Genomic DNA, 18,806 nt, shown 5'->3' with positions numbered 1-18,806 from the left:
GGTCTGGGAAGATCCCACATGCCACGGAGCGGCTGGGCCCGTGAGCCATGGCTGCCGAGCCTGCGCGTCCGGAGCCTGTGCTCCGCGGCCGGAGGGACCACAACAGTGAGAGGCCCGCATACCGCAAAAAAAAAAAAAAAAAAAAAAAAAAAACCGCACATGTATTAACTTGTAGTTCTGTAGGGTAGAAGTCTGGCACGGTAACGTCAAGGGGGAGCAGGCTGCATTCTCTCCTGGAGGCCCTACGGGAGAATTCATTCTCTTGCCTTCCAGAGGCCCCCGCGTTCCTTAGCTCACGGCTCCCTGGCTTCATCCTCAAAGCCAGAAGTGTAATCTCTCTCTAACCATTGTTGTATCTCCCACTGACCACAGCTGGGAAAGGCTCTCCACTTATCCAGACTGCTGTGATTAGCTGGGGCGCACTGGATAATCCTGGACAGTCTCCCTGTTTTAAGGTCCTTGATCTGAATCACATCTTCAGGTCCCTTTTGCTGTGGAAGGGCAACGTCCACAGGTTCTGGGGATTTGGGTGTGGACAGTCATGGGCATTATCCTGCCTACCACAATCACCATCCTCTTTCCAGATGAGGACAAGTAAGGCTTAGAGATGGCCGAGAGGCCAGTGGATTAGGCCAACATCCATCTAAGAAGTAAGGTCAGAGCTGGTTTTGAGTGTAGTTCTCTTTGTGAATTCTATGCTCTTAGCCACTTGGCTACACACAGTTCTGGGCTTTTAGCTCAGATTTTTACCCATGAAAGGCCACCCTTGATCCAAGTGGTTTATATATGCATTTGCGTGTGATGTTTATGAAATGGGTTTTCTTTTGGAGGGTTCTGATGTCTCAGGCAGCTGAAATGACTTGTTCTGAGAGAGGTGGAAATGTGCGACCAAGTTTGGAGTTTTATTGATAGGCGGGTCATCGTGGGTGTTATCCTAAATTCTGCCTGTCTTTTCTCGTGGAGACTGGATGGGTGAATGGATCAGAAGAGCGATGAAGTAATAACTATTGAAAGTTAAAGTGAACTTTCAAAAACAGTCTACTTCATGGACAGCAGTGAAGATTCCATCTGTTAAAATATGGATTTGAGTCACATTTCACAAATTTAAAAGCAAGACATTTCCTTTATTTTTTGAAGGACATGATAGAGATTTTTAATATGTGATGTTTTTGTGAAGGTCTCGTTTTCTTTTGCTGTGCTACTGTGTAGTCTCGTAGAGTAGATTTTCTAAAATCATATATCCTTCCCAGTTTAACACAAAATTACTTTATGTCTGCACCTGGCAGTTAAATTTTGGTTTAAATGAAAGCTGTAGAATTGTATGTTATTGGCATATTGCAAATCACCAACTGTGATTCTGCCACTGAAATTCAAACAGCATTTGTTCGTGGCACAGTCCAGATTTCATAATTCTTGTGTTTTCTAAAAATGCTGAAGATAATTATTGAAACTAATATATGTGTATAAGTTCTTCCATCATGTGTGGCATTTAAGGCTCATTCTTTGTAATTTTTAATCTCCATTTTCAGTTTGCAGAAAGGACTTGATCCTTGAGAGAACACATCATTGTGAAAAGTTAATAACAAAACTTGAATTTCATTTGCTTCCAGTTAAGCGCCAAAATTTAATATCTTCAAAATGCATATTAAGCCACACACCTTGTGAGAAGTCTGATGAAATTAAAATCAAGTACAGAAATTCAAAATCCTGATGAAGAGCTTGAAATGAATATTGTTAGCTTATCAGGGTTACCAAGGTACCTTGACTTCTAGTTTTATTTCCCAAATTGAAAATTTTAAATTGGATGTTACTAGAGGGATGAGCAATCTAGTGCAGGATCATCAAACTATGGCCCATGGGTCAAGTTTGGTCCACTGCCTGCTTTGTAAATAAAGTTTTATTTAAACATAGTCACCCTCATTTATTCATGTATTATGTACGGCTGTTTTCACGCTACAGTGCAAAGTAGAATAGTTGTGACAGAGACTGTTTGAATTGCACAGCTCCAAAAATATTTACTATCTGGACCTTTTTAGAAAAATGTTTGCTGACCCCTGATCTGTAGAATGTCTGTGTTACTAATATGGGGGGATGCTTATCAGATAAACAGGCTGATTATATATATGTATATATACGTACATATATATACCTACAACACACACACATATATACTGTGTATGGAAACTTTAGTGTATATATACAAACACCTTTCCATTTTTTATAACTGCTAAGGATTTCTTTTCCTACTGATGTTGCTTATTATAAGGTTGAGTGGCCCAACTACTCATCTGACTTTAATTTCTTCTTACCACTTAACCTTCCTTCAGATTGTTTAATCAGGTAATTATATAAGATGCCACAGCAGGATTCTGAGCTTCCTGTTTGTCTCGTGTCTCTACGACCTTATGGTGGTTTTCTTTTTTGTCTAATGAATTGATTGATGTCAATAGCATTTGTTCAAAATGACAAACTGTAATTATAAATACTTTTCATATTCTGTGAATACACCTTTTGGTCTGTTAACTGATCGGAGTATTGGCGTTGAAAAGGCTTGGATCGGAGGCAGAAGGTGTGGTTCTTTTTGTGTGCAGTCCTGACTCTCTTTTCTTGGAAGGCTGAGCTTAGTTCGCCAGGCATGGGATTGGAGCATGAATGACCAAGGTGTTCTGTGCCTTAGAACTTTATTACTCTTTGAGATTTTAAAGAAGTGCTGCCACTGTTTAGTTATAAGAAGAAATAGGTTGAATTTTAATTTTTATGGTACTGTGTTATGCTGTATTATGAAAAATTTCAATTTTGAAATAGTTTTATGTTTCAGAAAAGTTACAAAAACAGTACAGAGTGCTTCCATATACCCTTCTTCTATCCCTCATGTTCACGTCCAACGTAATCATAGTGTAGTTTTCAAAGTTAGGAAACGAATAACATGGAGTCCATACGACTAACTAATCTGTAGCCCTCATCTGAATTTTGCCTCTCTCCTACTAATGCCTTTTGTCTAGCCCAGGAGCCAGGCAGGGGGCTCACACGGCATGCAGTTCATATTTCTCCTCAGTCTCCTCCAATGTACACAATTTCATCAGCCTTTTACTTTCCCGACCTTGGTATTTTTAAAGAGTAGTAGTTATTTTGGATGTTCCTCAGTTTGGATTTGTCTGATGTTTCTTCACGATTAGACCAAAGTTATGCATTTGGGGCAAGAGTACCACGGAAGTAACGTTGTATACTTCTCAATGCATTTTTCAGAGGGTACGTGATGTTGATGAAGTGAAGTGACAGCACTTGGTGAAGTGCTGTCTGCCAAGTTTCTGCCCACAGACACTACTTTCTCTTTTTAATTAAAAAGCATCTTATGGGGAGATACTCTGAGATGTGCCCATAGCTCACCATACTCTCATCCATTGACGTTCGCATCCATTGGTAGATCTTGCCCGAGACGCTTCTGACTGTGGAGGTTGCCTAGTGATAATTTCTCTTTTAGTAATTTTTTCCATATTTATTCATTGGGATGCTCCAGGAAGGAAAAGCTGTCCATTCTCCACCATTTGTTTATTTATTTCTTCGATTATTTACTTCTATCACTATGAACTCACAGATGTTTAGTTTATCTTGGGTTATAATCTAATGCTCTCATTATTTGATCATTAACAAGTGTCCCAGATGGTTTCGGCCCTTGGGAGCTCCTTAAGGCTGGCCCTAATTCCCTTTGATGTGCTTCCTTTGATGTGTTCTTTAGTATCACAAGGTGTTCCAGGCTCATCACGTATTTTCTCTGTCCCCAACCCTGGAATTAACTATTTTTCTAAGGAGTTCTAGTTCATTTATTGGAGAATAGTATTGGAAACCATGATCTGGCCACTTGTGTTCATTGGTTCTTGGGCCAGCAATTTGTCATTGAAGCAGTGTCATTGCTTCTAGGCTCTCTCACTGGACAGAGCTAGGACACATGTATTCACACCCATCCACACCCGTTTGCCTACCTGCTTACAAAAACCACAAGTTCATATTGATGCCTCTCATTCTAATCTAATACTACAGTATAGTTCCTTGCTTGTAACTTCTGTTTCTGGCGGTGAGAACTTTGGCTCTCATTATCCAAAATATTTTTCTTTTTCATTCATTCCTGCTGTGTGTGTGTGTGTGTGTGTGTGTGTGTGTGTGTGTGTGTGTGTGTGTGTGTGGAGGAGGAGTATGAATTTCTAAACCACGCGCTTGTAAGGAACAACTTTACTAACTAGAATACAATATTTCTGCGAAGGTTCTTTTTGCCTTTAGCCTTACGTTAAACAGTGAAAAAAAAAAGTTTTATAAAGTGACTTACTTCTTTTTTCCCTACCCTTTTCGTTGTGGTTCTGTTTTTCATTTGCAACATAGCTGGGTTTATTTGTTTGTGCTCCATTTTAGATTCCCGACCCCCAGACCCCACCTTGCCTCCTGGTCGATTTCAATTATTTATTTCTCTTTTAGGTATTTGAATCATTATGATGGTTCTAAGAGTCAGAGTTACAGAAAAATATATTCAGAAAAGTGTTTTTGCCCCATTATCTCCACTGTTGTTCCCATTCTCTCTTTCTTTCAACCCTGTTCCTACTAACTCCCTGTAGCCTACCCATCTCATTAGTTTCTTGTATCCTTTCTTTGTTTCTTATGCACAAATGAGCAGATGCTGCACGGTTGTTAATATACCCTTCTTCCCATATGAAGGGTCCCTTATACCTTTTGCTGTATAAACTATATATCATGTATATGCATTATATATAGGTATATATGCACTTTCTTTTCCACTTGATATATCATTTACAAAAAGATTTAAATCCACTCCATCCCCTTTAGCATTCTGTGATATAAAACCATTTTATTTTTATTTTCACCCAGAGAATTTTGCATATGAAGTGTACGACTTAGAAATATAAAAATAAAGCATCAAAACTCAGGGCTTCCCCGGTGGCGCAGTGGTTGAGAATCCGCCTGCCGATCGAGGGGACCACGGGTTTGTGCCCCAGTCTGGGAAGATCCCACATGCCGCGGAGTGGCTGGGCCCGTGAGCCATGGCCGCTGATCCTGCGCGTCTGGAGCCTGTGCTCCGCAACGGGAGAGGCCACAACAGTGAGAGGCCCGTGTACCGCAAAAAAAAAAACAAAAAAAAACTCAGGGCAAGACTATTTCTTTGAAGTTTCTTTTCCTAAAACGTAACATTCTTGGGTGTGTACATATCCATATTTTTCCTCTGTAGATTTACATCAAAGGTGGTGTAAGTTTTTGGTTGTCATTTTAAATGCCTTTGTTTATAATTGCAAATTTACCTGTCATTTCTAGCTGGTAGCAGTGTTTGATGAGCAAGACCCGCATCACGGAGGTGATGGCACCAGTGCCAGCTCCACAGGCACCCAGAGTCCGGAGATGTTTGGCAGTGAGCTCGGCACCAACAGTGTTTCAGCCTTCCAGCCTTACCAAGCAACGAGTGAGATCGAGGTCACCCCTTCGGTCCTCCGTGCCAGTGAGTGCATATTCCGTCTTCACTTATGGGGATGCCGACTGTGTTATCCAGCCACGCTCTTGTGAATGGAATTCATTGTCTGTTTATATCAAAAACTGATTAAGTTTAGAACCTGGGCGAGTGTCTTTTGCAAGAGAGGGAGGCAAGATTCTTTACGGTTTCATAGATTGGCCTTACTTTACTTTGGACTGGTAGACTTTTAATTGCTCACCAAAGGTAAATAAGGATAATAGTTAAAGTTATACTACCTGCGTTTTTCTTTCCCTATGTTTTGTATGAACGCTAGAACAGATAGTAATAACCAACATCCTACCACTGAAACCAAACACAGTGCGTTGGATTGACCATCAAGTTGGTTATGACAGTTACCTGAACTTCATCTGGAGAGCAGGGGCTGAAGGGACCTCAAGGATTGTTATCTTCAGGGATCTAGAAGAGCTGCTATTAGATGCTCTCAAGAAATGAAAAGATTGGACTTAGTGAGTTTATAGTAGGAACCCTAGGATTCCTAGTGCCCGAGTTCCGGGACACGATCTTGAGGAATTCTGTAGCCATTCCAGCCAAGCTTACTGTGAAGAACTTCTACTAAACATTCTATTTAGCATTTGTAATTGTATAATCTTATCATTGAGCAATGGTTAAGACTAAGAAGGCCTATTTCAAGATATTTATAACTTAAAAATCATTTATCTTTGAGGCACATCTCTCTAGAAACATTTCAGTTTTTCAAGTGGAAAATTTAGTCTTGTGTGATGTTACTGGTAGTCTTCAGTAGATCTTCACATAGAGATAGGTAATAATTTATAAAATAATATATAGAATATAGTTAGATAATTTTTAGAATATATAGTTTATTCTTATAAAATGCATCATTGTCCCCACTTTTCACATTGGTAGCAGTCTGTAGCATTTTGGTAATTTGCTTCTAGATGTTCATAAACTATTTCTGCTTCCACTGTCCCTTGACGATATATATATATATATATATATATATATATATATAGAGAGAGAGAGAGAGAGAGAGAGAGAGAGAGAGAGAGAGAATATATATATGGGGAATAAGGAAAGAATGTCAATTTAACAGTTGACAAATCTGACGATCCATCAGAAACCACAGGGAAAGTGTGCCATATAGAGATGTAGAGGATTGAAAGGCACATTGCATGATGGGATATGTACCTGATGCCCAGGGGATTGTGTATGGTTGCAGACCAATGTTAACCACTTTCTAAAATTGCTTTCTATCACCTGGACAAGAATAATCGTAGTGAGAGCTGGGCACAGTGGAAAATGTTTCCAAGGAAGCGTGGACAGGAACAGCCACTGTAAGGTGTTTTAGCTGGACCTTTCCTTGTATCCAGGAGACGTAGGTTGTTTGTGCACATACATGAACAAATATATTTTAAACTGATTTTGTGGAAGTAACATTTGATTACTACATGGATACACTACTTAAAAAATCTTATGTAGGATTTACTTTGGGCAGTGTTTTTCAAAAGGTGAGGTGTGTACCATGGTATATGTACCATGGTATATGAAGTAATATGTAGGGGGTGTGCAGGTCATTTTCTTTTCTTTTATTGTATACTAGCTCATTAAGTCCCTGCCTTAATGATTATCTGCTTGGCACAAGCTTGTGTTTAAAAATGGATTGCCTAGTTTTGGTTTAAAGATTTTAATGAAACAAGAGTAAAAGGATTCATAGGTGCCTGATGTTTGGAAAACAGCGTCTTTATGTGAGTAATTACACCTTACTGTATATAATGAAATACAGAGCTTTTTGTTGTGTTACTGTTGTGGTTTTTTATTCATGTGTTTTACAAAGCAAGGTGCACCTTTAATTTAGCTGCACCTTAAAAATGTGTTGGCGGAAAGGCCCATCCTGTCTTCAGGTTGAGAAGAATTCGAATGGCTTCCTGCCCATCCATTTATATCTTTTTCTTAAATTTATTTTTTACTTTTTGGCCACGCTGTGTGGCACGTGGGATCCCAGTTCCCCGACCAGGGCTCGAACCCAGGCTCCCTGCATCGGAAGCGTGGAGCCCTAACCACTGGACCGCCAGGGAAGTCCCCCATTTATATCTTTTGACTTCACTGACTCAACAAGATTTTTAAACCACCACCACCCAGATTTGGCTGGCTCTGTGTGTTAAACTTTAAATGCTGTTTTCAACCCCAAACATCTCTTTTACCTTGTTTTAATTGAGAAAAGGAAGTTATATTTGAAGCATATGTGTTGTCTGTCTTGCAGTCATCAGTGGGAAAATATGCAAATATTCAGAGCAAGAAGCTCTGAATTTTATTTGCTAACGTTATTTAGATTTTATGGCCTTGGCAGGCACTGGGTAAATGCGTGTTAAACATCTACTAAATACAAGGTTTGGTGACTATGTGAAAGTTACCCAATACCTATGAGTCATTTTCTACAGTATTAATACCATTCATTTGGAAATAAAACAACAGTAGGTCTGTGCTGGCCAGACCTTGTGCTAGGTGATCAGAGTTCAGAGTTGAGTTAATATGGCCTAGTCCTTGCCATCAAGGAGTTTATGTTCTTCCTCTTTTTCAGATATGGAAATAAAGAAACCAACAATATGTAGAGATTTGTTCAGTGATGGAATAATCAACTCCAGTTAGGGGCATGGTTAATAAAGGATTTCAGATACATAAGCCTCAAAATTTATCTTGAAGAAATAAAGTGATAATTTTCCAATGAATGAATTAACTTATCTCCTCCATTCCATAAAAAATTGATGGAAGCTAAGAAAACTGTGGAAGTATTTTCCTATGACATGAGAAAAAAAATTAAAACATTTTGTTTTCCTCCCAAAGTTCATTTTCCCCTTCTGATTAAGAAAAGTAATTTAAAACATTTGGGCCTCCAGAAGTGCTGTGGGCCCTGGGCATTGGACCTTCTCTGCCTTAGGACTGTCCACACTGGAGAAATGCAGCAGTTTTCAGGCCAATAATGCCATTTTAGGGAGTGGTGCATAAGGAATATGTTGATTTGACATCAAACCCTTTGAACTGTTCTGGCATTTCTTGGAAGGTCTCTGCATCCTTCACGCATAGATAGGTATACTTCAATTTAAAGATAAGCAGATATGGATAACCTTATAATTTTTTTTTTTTTGCCAACCAGACTTTTGATAAGTTTGGGAGTATAGTCTACTTTATGCTTTTAACATGAGCTTGCTGTGCAGATACTCCTTTCTAGGATGGTGGTTTAGCACATTCATGGTTCAGAAAGAGTAAGGCAAAGCCACATCATACAAGGTCAGCAGTCTCACTCAGCTTCAGTTTGTTCTTCTCCAGGTACCTGGCCCAGGACTGTGAAGAGTAAATGAGATGTTTGAACTCCTGACACACGACAAGCACTAGAGTAACAGGAGTAACAGATTATAGACAGATGCTGGTGATAATAATGTCTCTTGAGTGCAAACCCAGTAGTTATGGGTGTTCTAAAGGTGTAAGGAGTTACAGAACCCAAGTAAATAGGACATGTCTTCCTGGACAGGAAACATTGCCTTTCTTAGGTAGGTGGGGTGGAGTGCTTTCATACAGGGTCAAAGTGGAACCGTGCTCTTTTTTTTTTTTGCGGTACGCGGGCCTGTCACTGTTGTGGCCTCTCCCGTTGTGGAGCACAGGCTCAGGACGCACAGGCTCAGGACGCGCAGGCTCAGTGGCCATGGCTCACGGGCCCAGCCGCTCCGTGGCATGTGGGATCCTCCCGGACCGGGACACGAACCCGTGTCCCCTGCATCAGCAGGCGGACTCTCAACCACTGTGCCACCAGGGAAGCCCGAACCGTGCTCTCTTAACCCCACGGTTCTGTGATAGATGTTTAAGTGTATTTTTATTGTTCACAAATCCAGTTTTAGAGAGACCTACTGTGCCCAGGAGCACAATTTCCGGAGCAGATCATTGAGACCAAGTCTAGCATTTTTTTCCCCCACTTACGATTTTTTTCTTTTTTAATTCTCAAAGACTTTTTATAGAGATCAGACATTCTGGGGGTAGCCTGGCTTTAGAATGATGGCAGGATTTCTTTTCGTCCCCGAATACTGATTTAATATTTCCTTTGGAAGAGCCAGATTGAAGATTCGAGATTCCTTGGCAGTGGCATATATATGCCCTAGTGATGGACGAAGTCCTAGAAATAGAATTGCTGTAGAAATTTTGAGAAACAAAGTATCCGATTAGATTGTCTTTTAACATTTTAACCTTTCTGAGCTATGTTAATTTTATAGTTAATTTGTATCCAAGTCTGGCAAAATGTTGCTGAAAATGGTGCTCTTTAACTAATTGGTAAGATTTTACTAGCTCCCTAACTTTGAAAACTTACAGAGACATCAAGAACTGCTGTACAAGGCTTGTGTCATAAAGTTAGGTGCCCCCGACCCCGCCGCCTCTTTCTTGAGCTCTAAATTTTTTTTCTTACTCAAGAATATACAGATTGGTTTTGTCTTGCTACAAGATCCAAGATCTTTGGTTTAGAGACCTATTCTCTTAATATTACCTGGTATTAGAATACTATTTTCTGGATTTTATTTAAACATACACTGAAAATAGAAATAATATTCCTATTGTATTTCCTTTTAACTTGTGAAGTGGAGCGTGGCATACAAATGGCATTCTCAGTATTTCAAATAATTACCTTCTTACTGTGCAAGTTCTGTTCAGCATACAAAACCCATCCAGTTTTGTTGTAGATGCAATCTGATTATTACATGTTGACAAGGTCATATATCTATTAATTGGATTGGAGATGGGATACAAAATTGCTGTAATTATTGTAATTTTCTAGCTAATTGCAGGGTTGGTGGTGAATATTTTACTTCTGCAAAATGAAAAACAGTATTCCATCAGAAGTTGTTTTATGGGGTTGCAGACATTCTGTTTCATATCTTTGGTGCATTTTGCCCACAAAGTATCTCTTTGGTATCTTTTTTGTGTATCGATCCGCCTCTGAATGTCAGAGCGCTCATTGGCAGCGATCAGTGGAAGCAGCAAAGACAGAGAGCCTGGAGTACTCTCAGCTACCTCTTTGTTCTGGTTGCCACAGTACCTCTATTGTTTATTTATAACCTGGAGTACTCTCCTTTCAGACTTACAGTCAAGGTTGGATGGGTCAGATCCCATTGGAAGAGGACTCCTCTGATCTGATCTGCTCTCTTGTCACCTGTGCACTCAGAAGTACTCCATGAAATGAGCGTTCTTCACTACATTCAGACTGTTTATGTGTTCTCTGTTGGCATGAATAATTAAGTGAATTATTGGTCAGCCCACTTCACATTGTAATACGGGGCTTATGTTGCACGTTCTCTGTCTTTTGTATTTTTTTTGCTTTATTTAAGCTAAGCCAGCTTCTAAGAGCTGGAAGCCGAGTTGGCATTTTAAAAATAATGGTGTGCATACAAGGTGAGTGTGTGTGGAGGGTTGCAGGTGGCGGGGGGGCCGGGCTACTGAGGGTGGTGTTGGAAGCTTGCTGCCGAGGATGGTGTGAGCAGACTGATGTTTATTCCCTGCTGGAGTATGAACTGGAGGCGCAGGTGACAATTGCCAGGCCTAATGAGCAATTTGGCAGATAAGACGGGCTGTCAGGCGACAGCAGTTCAGCAGCAGGCACGCTGTCTGCGGACCAAGATGCTTGTTCCAGAGATGGCATTTCAACGCCATAAAGAAAGCCTTCTTTTTTGTTGATAGCTGGTGTCTCAAAGATGTGTGTTTCATCCTTCAATTTTCCAGGGAAGGAACCAGCAATCAACGTATGGTGATTTTGGTTGCAAAATTATTTTTAAACTTGCCTTTTCATGTGGTCATCCATTAAGAAAAATGGTGGGGGGGGACGACAAGATATATTTTCCCCACACCAGAACACAAGAAATGTTAGGTTTTAAAATGGTAATAAAATGTAAGCGATCAGTTGCTTCGTTGGGCTGAAACATTTCATCTGTGGTCTTTACATTGGAACTTAACACTCCACAAGGTAACAGTGTAGTCTTTTCATCATACTGTGTCATTTATATCTGCTTCCTTTACCCAGGAATCCTTTCCTTCCACAGAGCACACGAAAATCTAGACATGTGCATGGATTCTCCCCACAGAGGCTATGAGTATACTGTATTGCACAAGGGACGCTGGGGACAGGTTTCTACATCTTTGTAGGATGGAGCAGTCCCTTAGGAAACCTCCAGGTCCATCTCCCCTATTTACCATCAGGAAACTGAGGCTCAGTGGAGTGAACTAACACAGTCTGTGCTTACGGCATAACCATAGCACACCTCTTCATATTCAATACAAGTGGAGTTATTGCCGACAATGTATGGACACTTACTGTATGTCAGGGTCCCGTTGTGGCATTTCCAGACACCAGACTTGAAGTCAGAACATCTTTGCACTTCCCGTCTGACACCAGTATTTCCGAGTTATCTTTCTGCAGAATAATCATTTGCTTCCTACATTGTTTAATTACATCTTTGTGAAGTACTTAATTAAAAAAAATCTCCACACAGATGTATACAGTATTTTACACTTAATAATGGTGACTGTTGGGCCACTGGGAGGAGGAATGTATTTTAGAAACTCTCTGCCCCATGTAATCAGATGGACTTTGGCCTGTAGTTAGCGGGTGGTCCTTGGTCATTGAAAAGGCTTCCTGTAGTGTTCACAGCACCACCTGTGTGAGATCTCCACACCCCAGGCCTTATGGGACTGGACCCCTTGTGCACAAAGTCTCTGTATCTGTCACACCTGCTGAAATCTAGGGAAGAATAGTTTTACAGATCCCTTCCGCACCCCACTAAGATTTCTCCACTGTCCAATCACTTCTGTATTTCTCACTTCTTTTTGTCCATGGCTAGTATATTTTACTTGACCCTGAGGCCTTGCCTTGCAGTCTTGCCTTTGTATGGGGATATATCGTACGTGTCCGATTTTTTTCTATCTATCAGGTGCAGAAACGGTTACTGACACTTGAAAATTTGTAAAAGTGATATAGCTATGAATATATTAAGAAAGTACAATTTAAATCGAAGCAAGAAAGCCCATTTTCAAATGGCAATAAGAAGTGCATTACATAGAGAAAATAATTGTGTGAAAATGTTTGAGCAGACACGATTAGATTGTAAACAAGCTTTCTTTTTCACTTTCATTCTACATTCTAACCAGGTATCTAGGTTCTTTTTTCTATTAGCACATGTCACAGAGAGGCCCATATGTGGATTATTTTGTCATCATGAAATCCTGGCAGATAACATCTTCTCTTTTCTTCTTGCTGCTCTTGATACAGATCTCTTGTATAGATCTTCTTGAAACTGTGTTTGCTTATTTATTCTTTCATTGCTTTTAATGTCAGAAATGGCTTTGCGTTCCTCGTTCCGTTGCTGCTGTCTCCAGCTAGAGACCGGCTTCATCTCTCAGAATCGTTGTGTGAGTCCCAAATGGGAAGGGCCCGAGAGGCAGCCCTGCAGGGACACAGAGTGCTTGGTAAACGTGCCCCTGAGGTTTTCACCCCTTCTGCATTTTCCCTGAAATGGACAGCTAGTGGTCCCTGTGATGGCCACGTTTCGAAGAAAAACCACCTTACATCTAAATCAGTGTATTGATTCATTATACTATTTTGTATTTACAAATTTCATTTATATTGATGTATAAATTAACAATTTATTAATTATTATTTATCAATTCATTGCCTACATTTCAGCAAATTGTTTTTCTCCTCAGTAAAGAGCCTGGGCACTGCAGCACGTGCACATAGCGGCATGAGATCGTGTGCTCTAGGACTCAGGTGAGAGAGGACAGCACCTTCTCACAAAGAGATCTCTATCCAGCACTTTCTGTGGCTTAGATTTGATGCTTCCTTTGTTTTTTTTGTTTTTTTTTTTTTTTTTGCGGTACACGGGCCTCTCACTGTTGTGGCCTCTCCCGTTGCGGAGCACAGGCTCCGGACACGCAGGCTCAGTGGCCGTGGCTCACGGGCCCAGCCACTCCGCGGCATGTGGGATCTTCCCGGACCGGGGCACGAACCCGTGTCCCCTGCATCGGCAGGCGGACTCTCAACCACTGCGCCACCAGGGAAGCCCTGATGCTTCCTTTACATATTTGCCTCCAGTTGGCATTTGACAGAACTTAAATAAATCTAGAATTTTTATAACTGCAAAAAAGGGGACTGTGCTTCCGTTACCTCACCTCCTGTTTCTCTCTCTTGTTCTGAAACATGGTCCAGACCAGGGACCTGGCTTATTCTCAGGTACTGTCACACTGCCTGTTCCTTGGTGGAATGCTTTTCCATTTGTATTCTCTCTAAAAGTTGTAGAAAGTTTTCTATCCCTACATTTTTCTACATTACCCTCCATTTTCTATCTGTTCTGGGGATTAAGCAACCACTATGTGTTATTTTTTCAACTCTTTCTTACAGAATTGAGAGTAAATACAGCAATTACAGCAGCTCGTTGCCTGGGCTGCAGTTGTGTTTTGACCGTATTATACAAGCATCATTTTCTTGTCTTTATAGTGGTACCCTAGTAATAAGTCTTTGTATGTACATATACACATATCTATGGCTGATATTTAGTGAGGTTATATATAGAAGGAGTATAGGAGCAGCATGTACCTTCAAGAAAATAAATCATTTTGTAGAGATAATTCCCATGTTTAAAGATGGAAAATTACAACCGGAACCGTCTAGGACCAATCATAATTTGGAAAAAGCAGGAGCCAAAGGGCATTTCAGACTGCTACTTTACTCAGCCTATCATCACGTTTAATTAAAATGTCAGTTTGTGCCATGGCTGATCCACTGGTTAATTTGTTATTTAGATCAGCTTGAGAAGTGTTTATTTTAAATATAGAATTTGTGTTAATGCATTGGAAAAGAATATTCTCTTGCTTGGCAGAGATGTTGCAGCCTAAAGATTTATGACTTAGAACAACAAAAACCAGCTGGTGATCAGTTTGCATAAGTAGTATACGGGTATCTACTAATGCTGGGTAATAACCGTTCTTGTGTAATCAGAGTAAGAGGATTGGGAATGGGAGGCAGAAGCAAGGTCAGTGATGAGTCACAGGGGCTTCCCTGGGGGTCCAGTGGTTAACACTCTGCTCCTCCACTGCAGGGAGCACAGGTTCGATCCCTGGTCTGGGAACTAAGATCCCGCATGCCACGCGGTGCAGCCAAATAAAGAAAAAAAAGAAAGAAGAAAAGATGAGTCACAAATCATAGAGCAGAACTGCATTGAATCCTGAGAATGGGTTTGTGATCCATGGTCAAGGCTTGGGGATCATGTGTCCACTCTGAGGGGGGTGGGAGAGCCAGGTGGGCAGGGGTCTGTCTGGGCTTGCCCTTGGTGCTTCATCCAGAAAGCTTCCCAGTCTGCCTTCCTCATTTCTGTCCCTCATCGAAGACATGGCACCTCTTCTCTTCAAAATTGGGCAATTAGTTTGATCAGAGTTAATACATAAATTTTGAAGAGCAGGGTGTTTATAATTTTCTGTGTGTGTATATGTATCAGTTTTCTATTCCCGCTAGAACAAGTTACCACAAACTTAGTGCCTTAAAACAATACAGATTAATTTTAGTACCATAAGTCAGAGTCTCATTTGGATCTCAATGAGCTAAAGTTCAAGGGTTGGCAGGGCTGTGTTTCTTTTGGAGGCTCCAAGGGAGAATCCCAAAGAAGGGAGAATCCATTTCTTTGCCTTTTCCAGCTTCTGGAGGCCACCTGTATTCCTTGCTTGTGGCCCTTTCTCCATCTTCACCATCGGCAACCTTGCATCCCTTTGACCATTCTTCTGCAGTCACACCTCCCTCCCTCTCCCTTCTCTCCCATTTTTAAGGACTCATGTGATTATGTTGAGCCCCCCTGGAAAATCGAGGATGATCTCCTCACCTCAGTCTTTGCCTTCATTCCACATGTACAGGCCCTTTTGCATGTCAGGTAACATGGCAGGTTCTAGGGATTAGGATGTGAACCAATCTTTGGGGGCCATTATTCTGCCTACACAATATACAGTTAATATATAATATTAATAATGTGAGGTCGTGTGAAAAAAATACCACTTCCGTTGCTCTATGTCTGGGGCATTATCTTTCCTCATCAGGTGACTCTGGATACAACACTCAGTGTCTGACCCAGCAACATTTATGTGATGATCATTTTGATGTAAGTACATTGGAAAGGAAAGTAATGAACATTGGGACAAACCATCTCATTAGAAGTATTCCTCTGAGACCATTTCTAATTTAGGTGAGCCAGATAGAGCAATATTTATAAAACCATCACTCTAGCTATTATTATATAATTCTGTTTGCTTGACTTTCATGTAACAATTTGTTTGATATTTATCTCTTTTGCATAATTAAAAAGAATTTTCAGAGTATTGACTTTTATACTCTAAGGGAGAATTTTTTTTTTTTTTTTTTTTTTGTGGTACGCGGGCCTCTCACTGCTGTGGCCTCTCCCGTTGCGGAGCACAGGCTCCGGACGCGCAGGCTCAGCGGCCATGGCTCACGGGCCCAGTTGCTCCGCGGCATGTGGGATCTTCCCGGACCGGGGCACGAACTTGTGTCCCCTGCATCGGCAGGCAGACTCTCAACCACTGCGCCCCCAGGGAAGCCCTAAGGGAGAAATTTTGATTAGAAAAATTATGTGCAATTTGTGAATACTGAAAACATTGGGCAGTTTCCTTATCTCATATGTACTCTCTCTTCTTGTTCAAGCTCTCCTTCTTACCTTCCTCATGACTTTTTGTATTTGTTTTTTTAAGCTTTAGTTTAGTTTAGTTATGTTCTAGGCCTTCCCATAAAGTATCTGAACAGTGACTTTTAGGATGGTTACATAAACTGATGGAGCTTGTGAGTATTAGATGTAATTTTCATTCTTGAACCTGCATCAGTTCTCATTCTTGAGCTCTTTTAGAAGTTTCTAATAATTCTGTTTTGAATGGCGATAAAGTGATTGAAGACTAGTTCTAATGAGCCTTCATGAACACATTCATCTGAGACCTTTTTTTTTGGTATTCACCTTGTTTCCTTCTTTTGCCTGTAAAGAAGTGCATTGTTGGGCGTTTACCAATCTTTTAAAGAATTAAAAGTTTTCTAAGACAGCACTCTTTCCTCTTTATGGGTTTCCTTATACGCTGCTTTATTTTGTGGCTGCTTTATGTACCTCTCTGGCAGTTCAGTTTCTGAATAATGGAATGTGATAAAAGGCTGTTCATATCTGTGAACATAAAATTGCAACAGATCCAAGTTCAAATGTGTACTTGTTCTTTAAATTTTATTTACCAGGGTGCTAATATTCCTTTAATAGGATTTTTCTTTTACACTGAAGAAATGTTTTATAATATTTTCCACTGAACACAACTTTATATATATTTCAATTTTCGCACATTCTGCAAGATTGTAAATTTAAAAGGCAACCTCGCAAACAACCTTCTACATCTATATCCTCAATTGGATATGCTTGATTCAGGGCCAATGCAATACTCTTATTAGTGAAGAAAACTGAGACCCTTAATTAGAAAAAATATCTTCTGAAACCGCATCTAAAATGACTGCTCTCTGCTTGATGATTACGTCATCCATCTTCATTCACTTCCTTTATTATCAAGACATACTGAATCGCTGCATTTTGTTAAGGTCTTAATATAAGACTTAATTGTGTCAGAGGAGAAGTTTGGTTTAGCTATCAGTGGTTTCGTAGTTGTGGTTATTATCCCTTACCAACTTTAAAGACAGAGTATATACTTAGAGGGAAAAAAAAAACATTTTTGAACTATAAATAAATTGAGTAACTACTGCTGGTACAGTTTTATTCTCTGGAACTTGGCTGTTGTAGACCTTGATTCCTGTATACTTACTTACAATGAATGATGCTTCACCATCATGGGTAACACAAATGCTGATGCGTGCAGTCTACTTTCTTATGCAAGAATCAGGACTGTCATGATAGTGGTGTACTAAACATGTCTGGAAAAGGTGTGCGTGCGTGCATGTGTGTGTGTGTGTGTGATTTGCAGTGATTCCTTGCCTTTATTTGTGTATATTTCGTAAGTATTGTCAACTCTGTCCTTGAAATAAGTACACATCACACACATGCCACACACCCAGACGGATTTTTAAGGAAGTTATTAATCAGATGAAGCTAATAAATCAGATGAAGCTCTCTACCTGCATCTGACTGCTTTTTATAATTTGCTTTCAGTTCCTATGGGTTCCAAGCTTCATGTTTTTATGCTACTCATATTTGAAATTTTTGTTTTTTTTTCTGTCAGCTCATCTGCTAATCTTATTGGTAACTATTATATATATATATATATATATATATATATATATATATATATATATATTTTTTTTTTTTTTTCTGTATGTGGGCCTCTCACTGTTGTGGCCTCTCCTGTTGCGGAGCACAGGCTCCGGACGCACAGGCTCAGCAGCCATGGCTTACGGGCCTAGCCGCTCCGCGGCATGTGGGATCCTCGGGGACTGGGGCACGAACCCGTGTCCCCTGCATCGGCAGGTGGACTCTCAACCACTGCGCCACCAGTGAAGCCCGGTAACTATTATATTTTTGAGCATTTTCTCACAATAAATGTTAAGACATCAAAATAATATAAGAATATTTTTCACATTTCTCTACCATTACTTATTGTCTATCGCTCCATTACTCCTTGAAAAGATTTACTAGGTGTTTGGTGGGAAAATGCAGCTGCTTTATATCTGTGCCTTGATTATCATCAAATATGCTTCATCCTTCTGAAAAATGGAAGAAATCAAACTACAGTAGTACTTGTCACTTAACCTTTTAAAAGTCAAGGCACATCTAAGTAAATGAGTTCAGGGTCACATCTAGACCCACTAATCATGTTGTTAAATTTCATGTTGCATCTTAGACCTTTAATTTGTGAGAAACAGCACTTTAGGAGGCTTGACTTAGCAAATCTTTTCGGTGAAACTGAGCCTCTTCTGAATAAATGTTGTATTGATATAAAGTCAGCACAGTCTGTTCAGAGGAGATTCATTCAACTGTAGCACAGAAAATATTAAATAAACCATCATGATGAATATGCAACTTTACACAGCTTTCGTTTTTAAAAAATTTAACCCTGATTGGGGAAAAAGACTATTATTCAGTATCATTACATTGCATATTTTCACTTGTCTTTATAATTTTCTCCTTTGCAAGGTCACTTCTGTTCAATTTTTTAATTGTAGAAAATTTCAAGCATATACAAGATTAGAGAGAATAGTGTAAAGAAATGCCATGCCCAACTATCAGTTCTAACAACTATCAATTTATGGCCAATC

At 40.1% G+C, this 18,806-nt stretch overlaps 1 protein-coding gene across 1 annotated transcript in view; it reads left to right on the top strand.

The window, feature by feature from the left end:
- The window catches only part of PARD3 (par-3 family cell polarity regulator), a gene marked incomplete at its 5' end in the record, with an annotated part of 523,272 nt that overhangs the window by 128,500 nt on the left and 375,966 nt on the right, over positions 1–18,806 (top strand). Inside the window, one exon of the mRNA XM_079699052.1 lies at positions 5,317–5,497. Coding sequence (XP_079555178.1) covers positions 5,317–5,497 — 181 coding nt within the window. The remainder of the gene's footprint in view (positions 1–5,316; positions 5,498–18,806) is intronic.

This window comes from Hyperoodon ampullatus, assembly GCF_949752795.1.
Source record: "Hyperoodon ampullatus genome assembly, chromosome: 3".
NCBI lineage: Eukaryota > Metazoa > Chordata > Mammalia > Artiodactyla > Ziphiidae > Hyperoodon > Hyperoodon ampullatus.
Note: the sequence above shows the minus strand (reverse complement) of the source record. Positions and strands in the feature narration are given on the sequence as shown.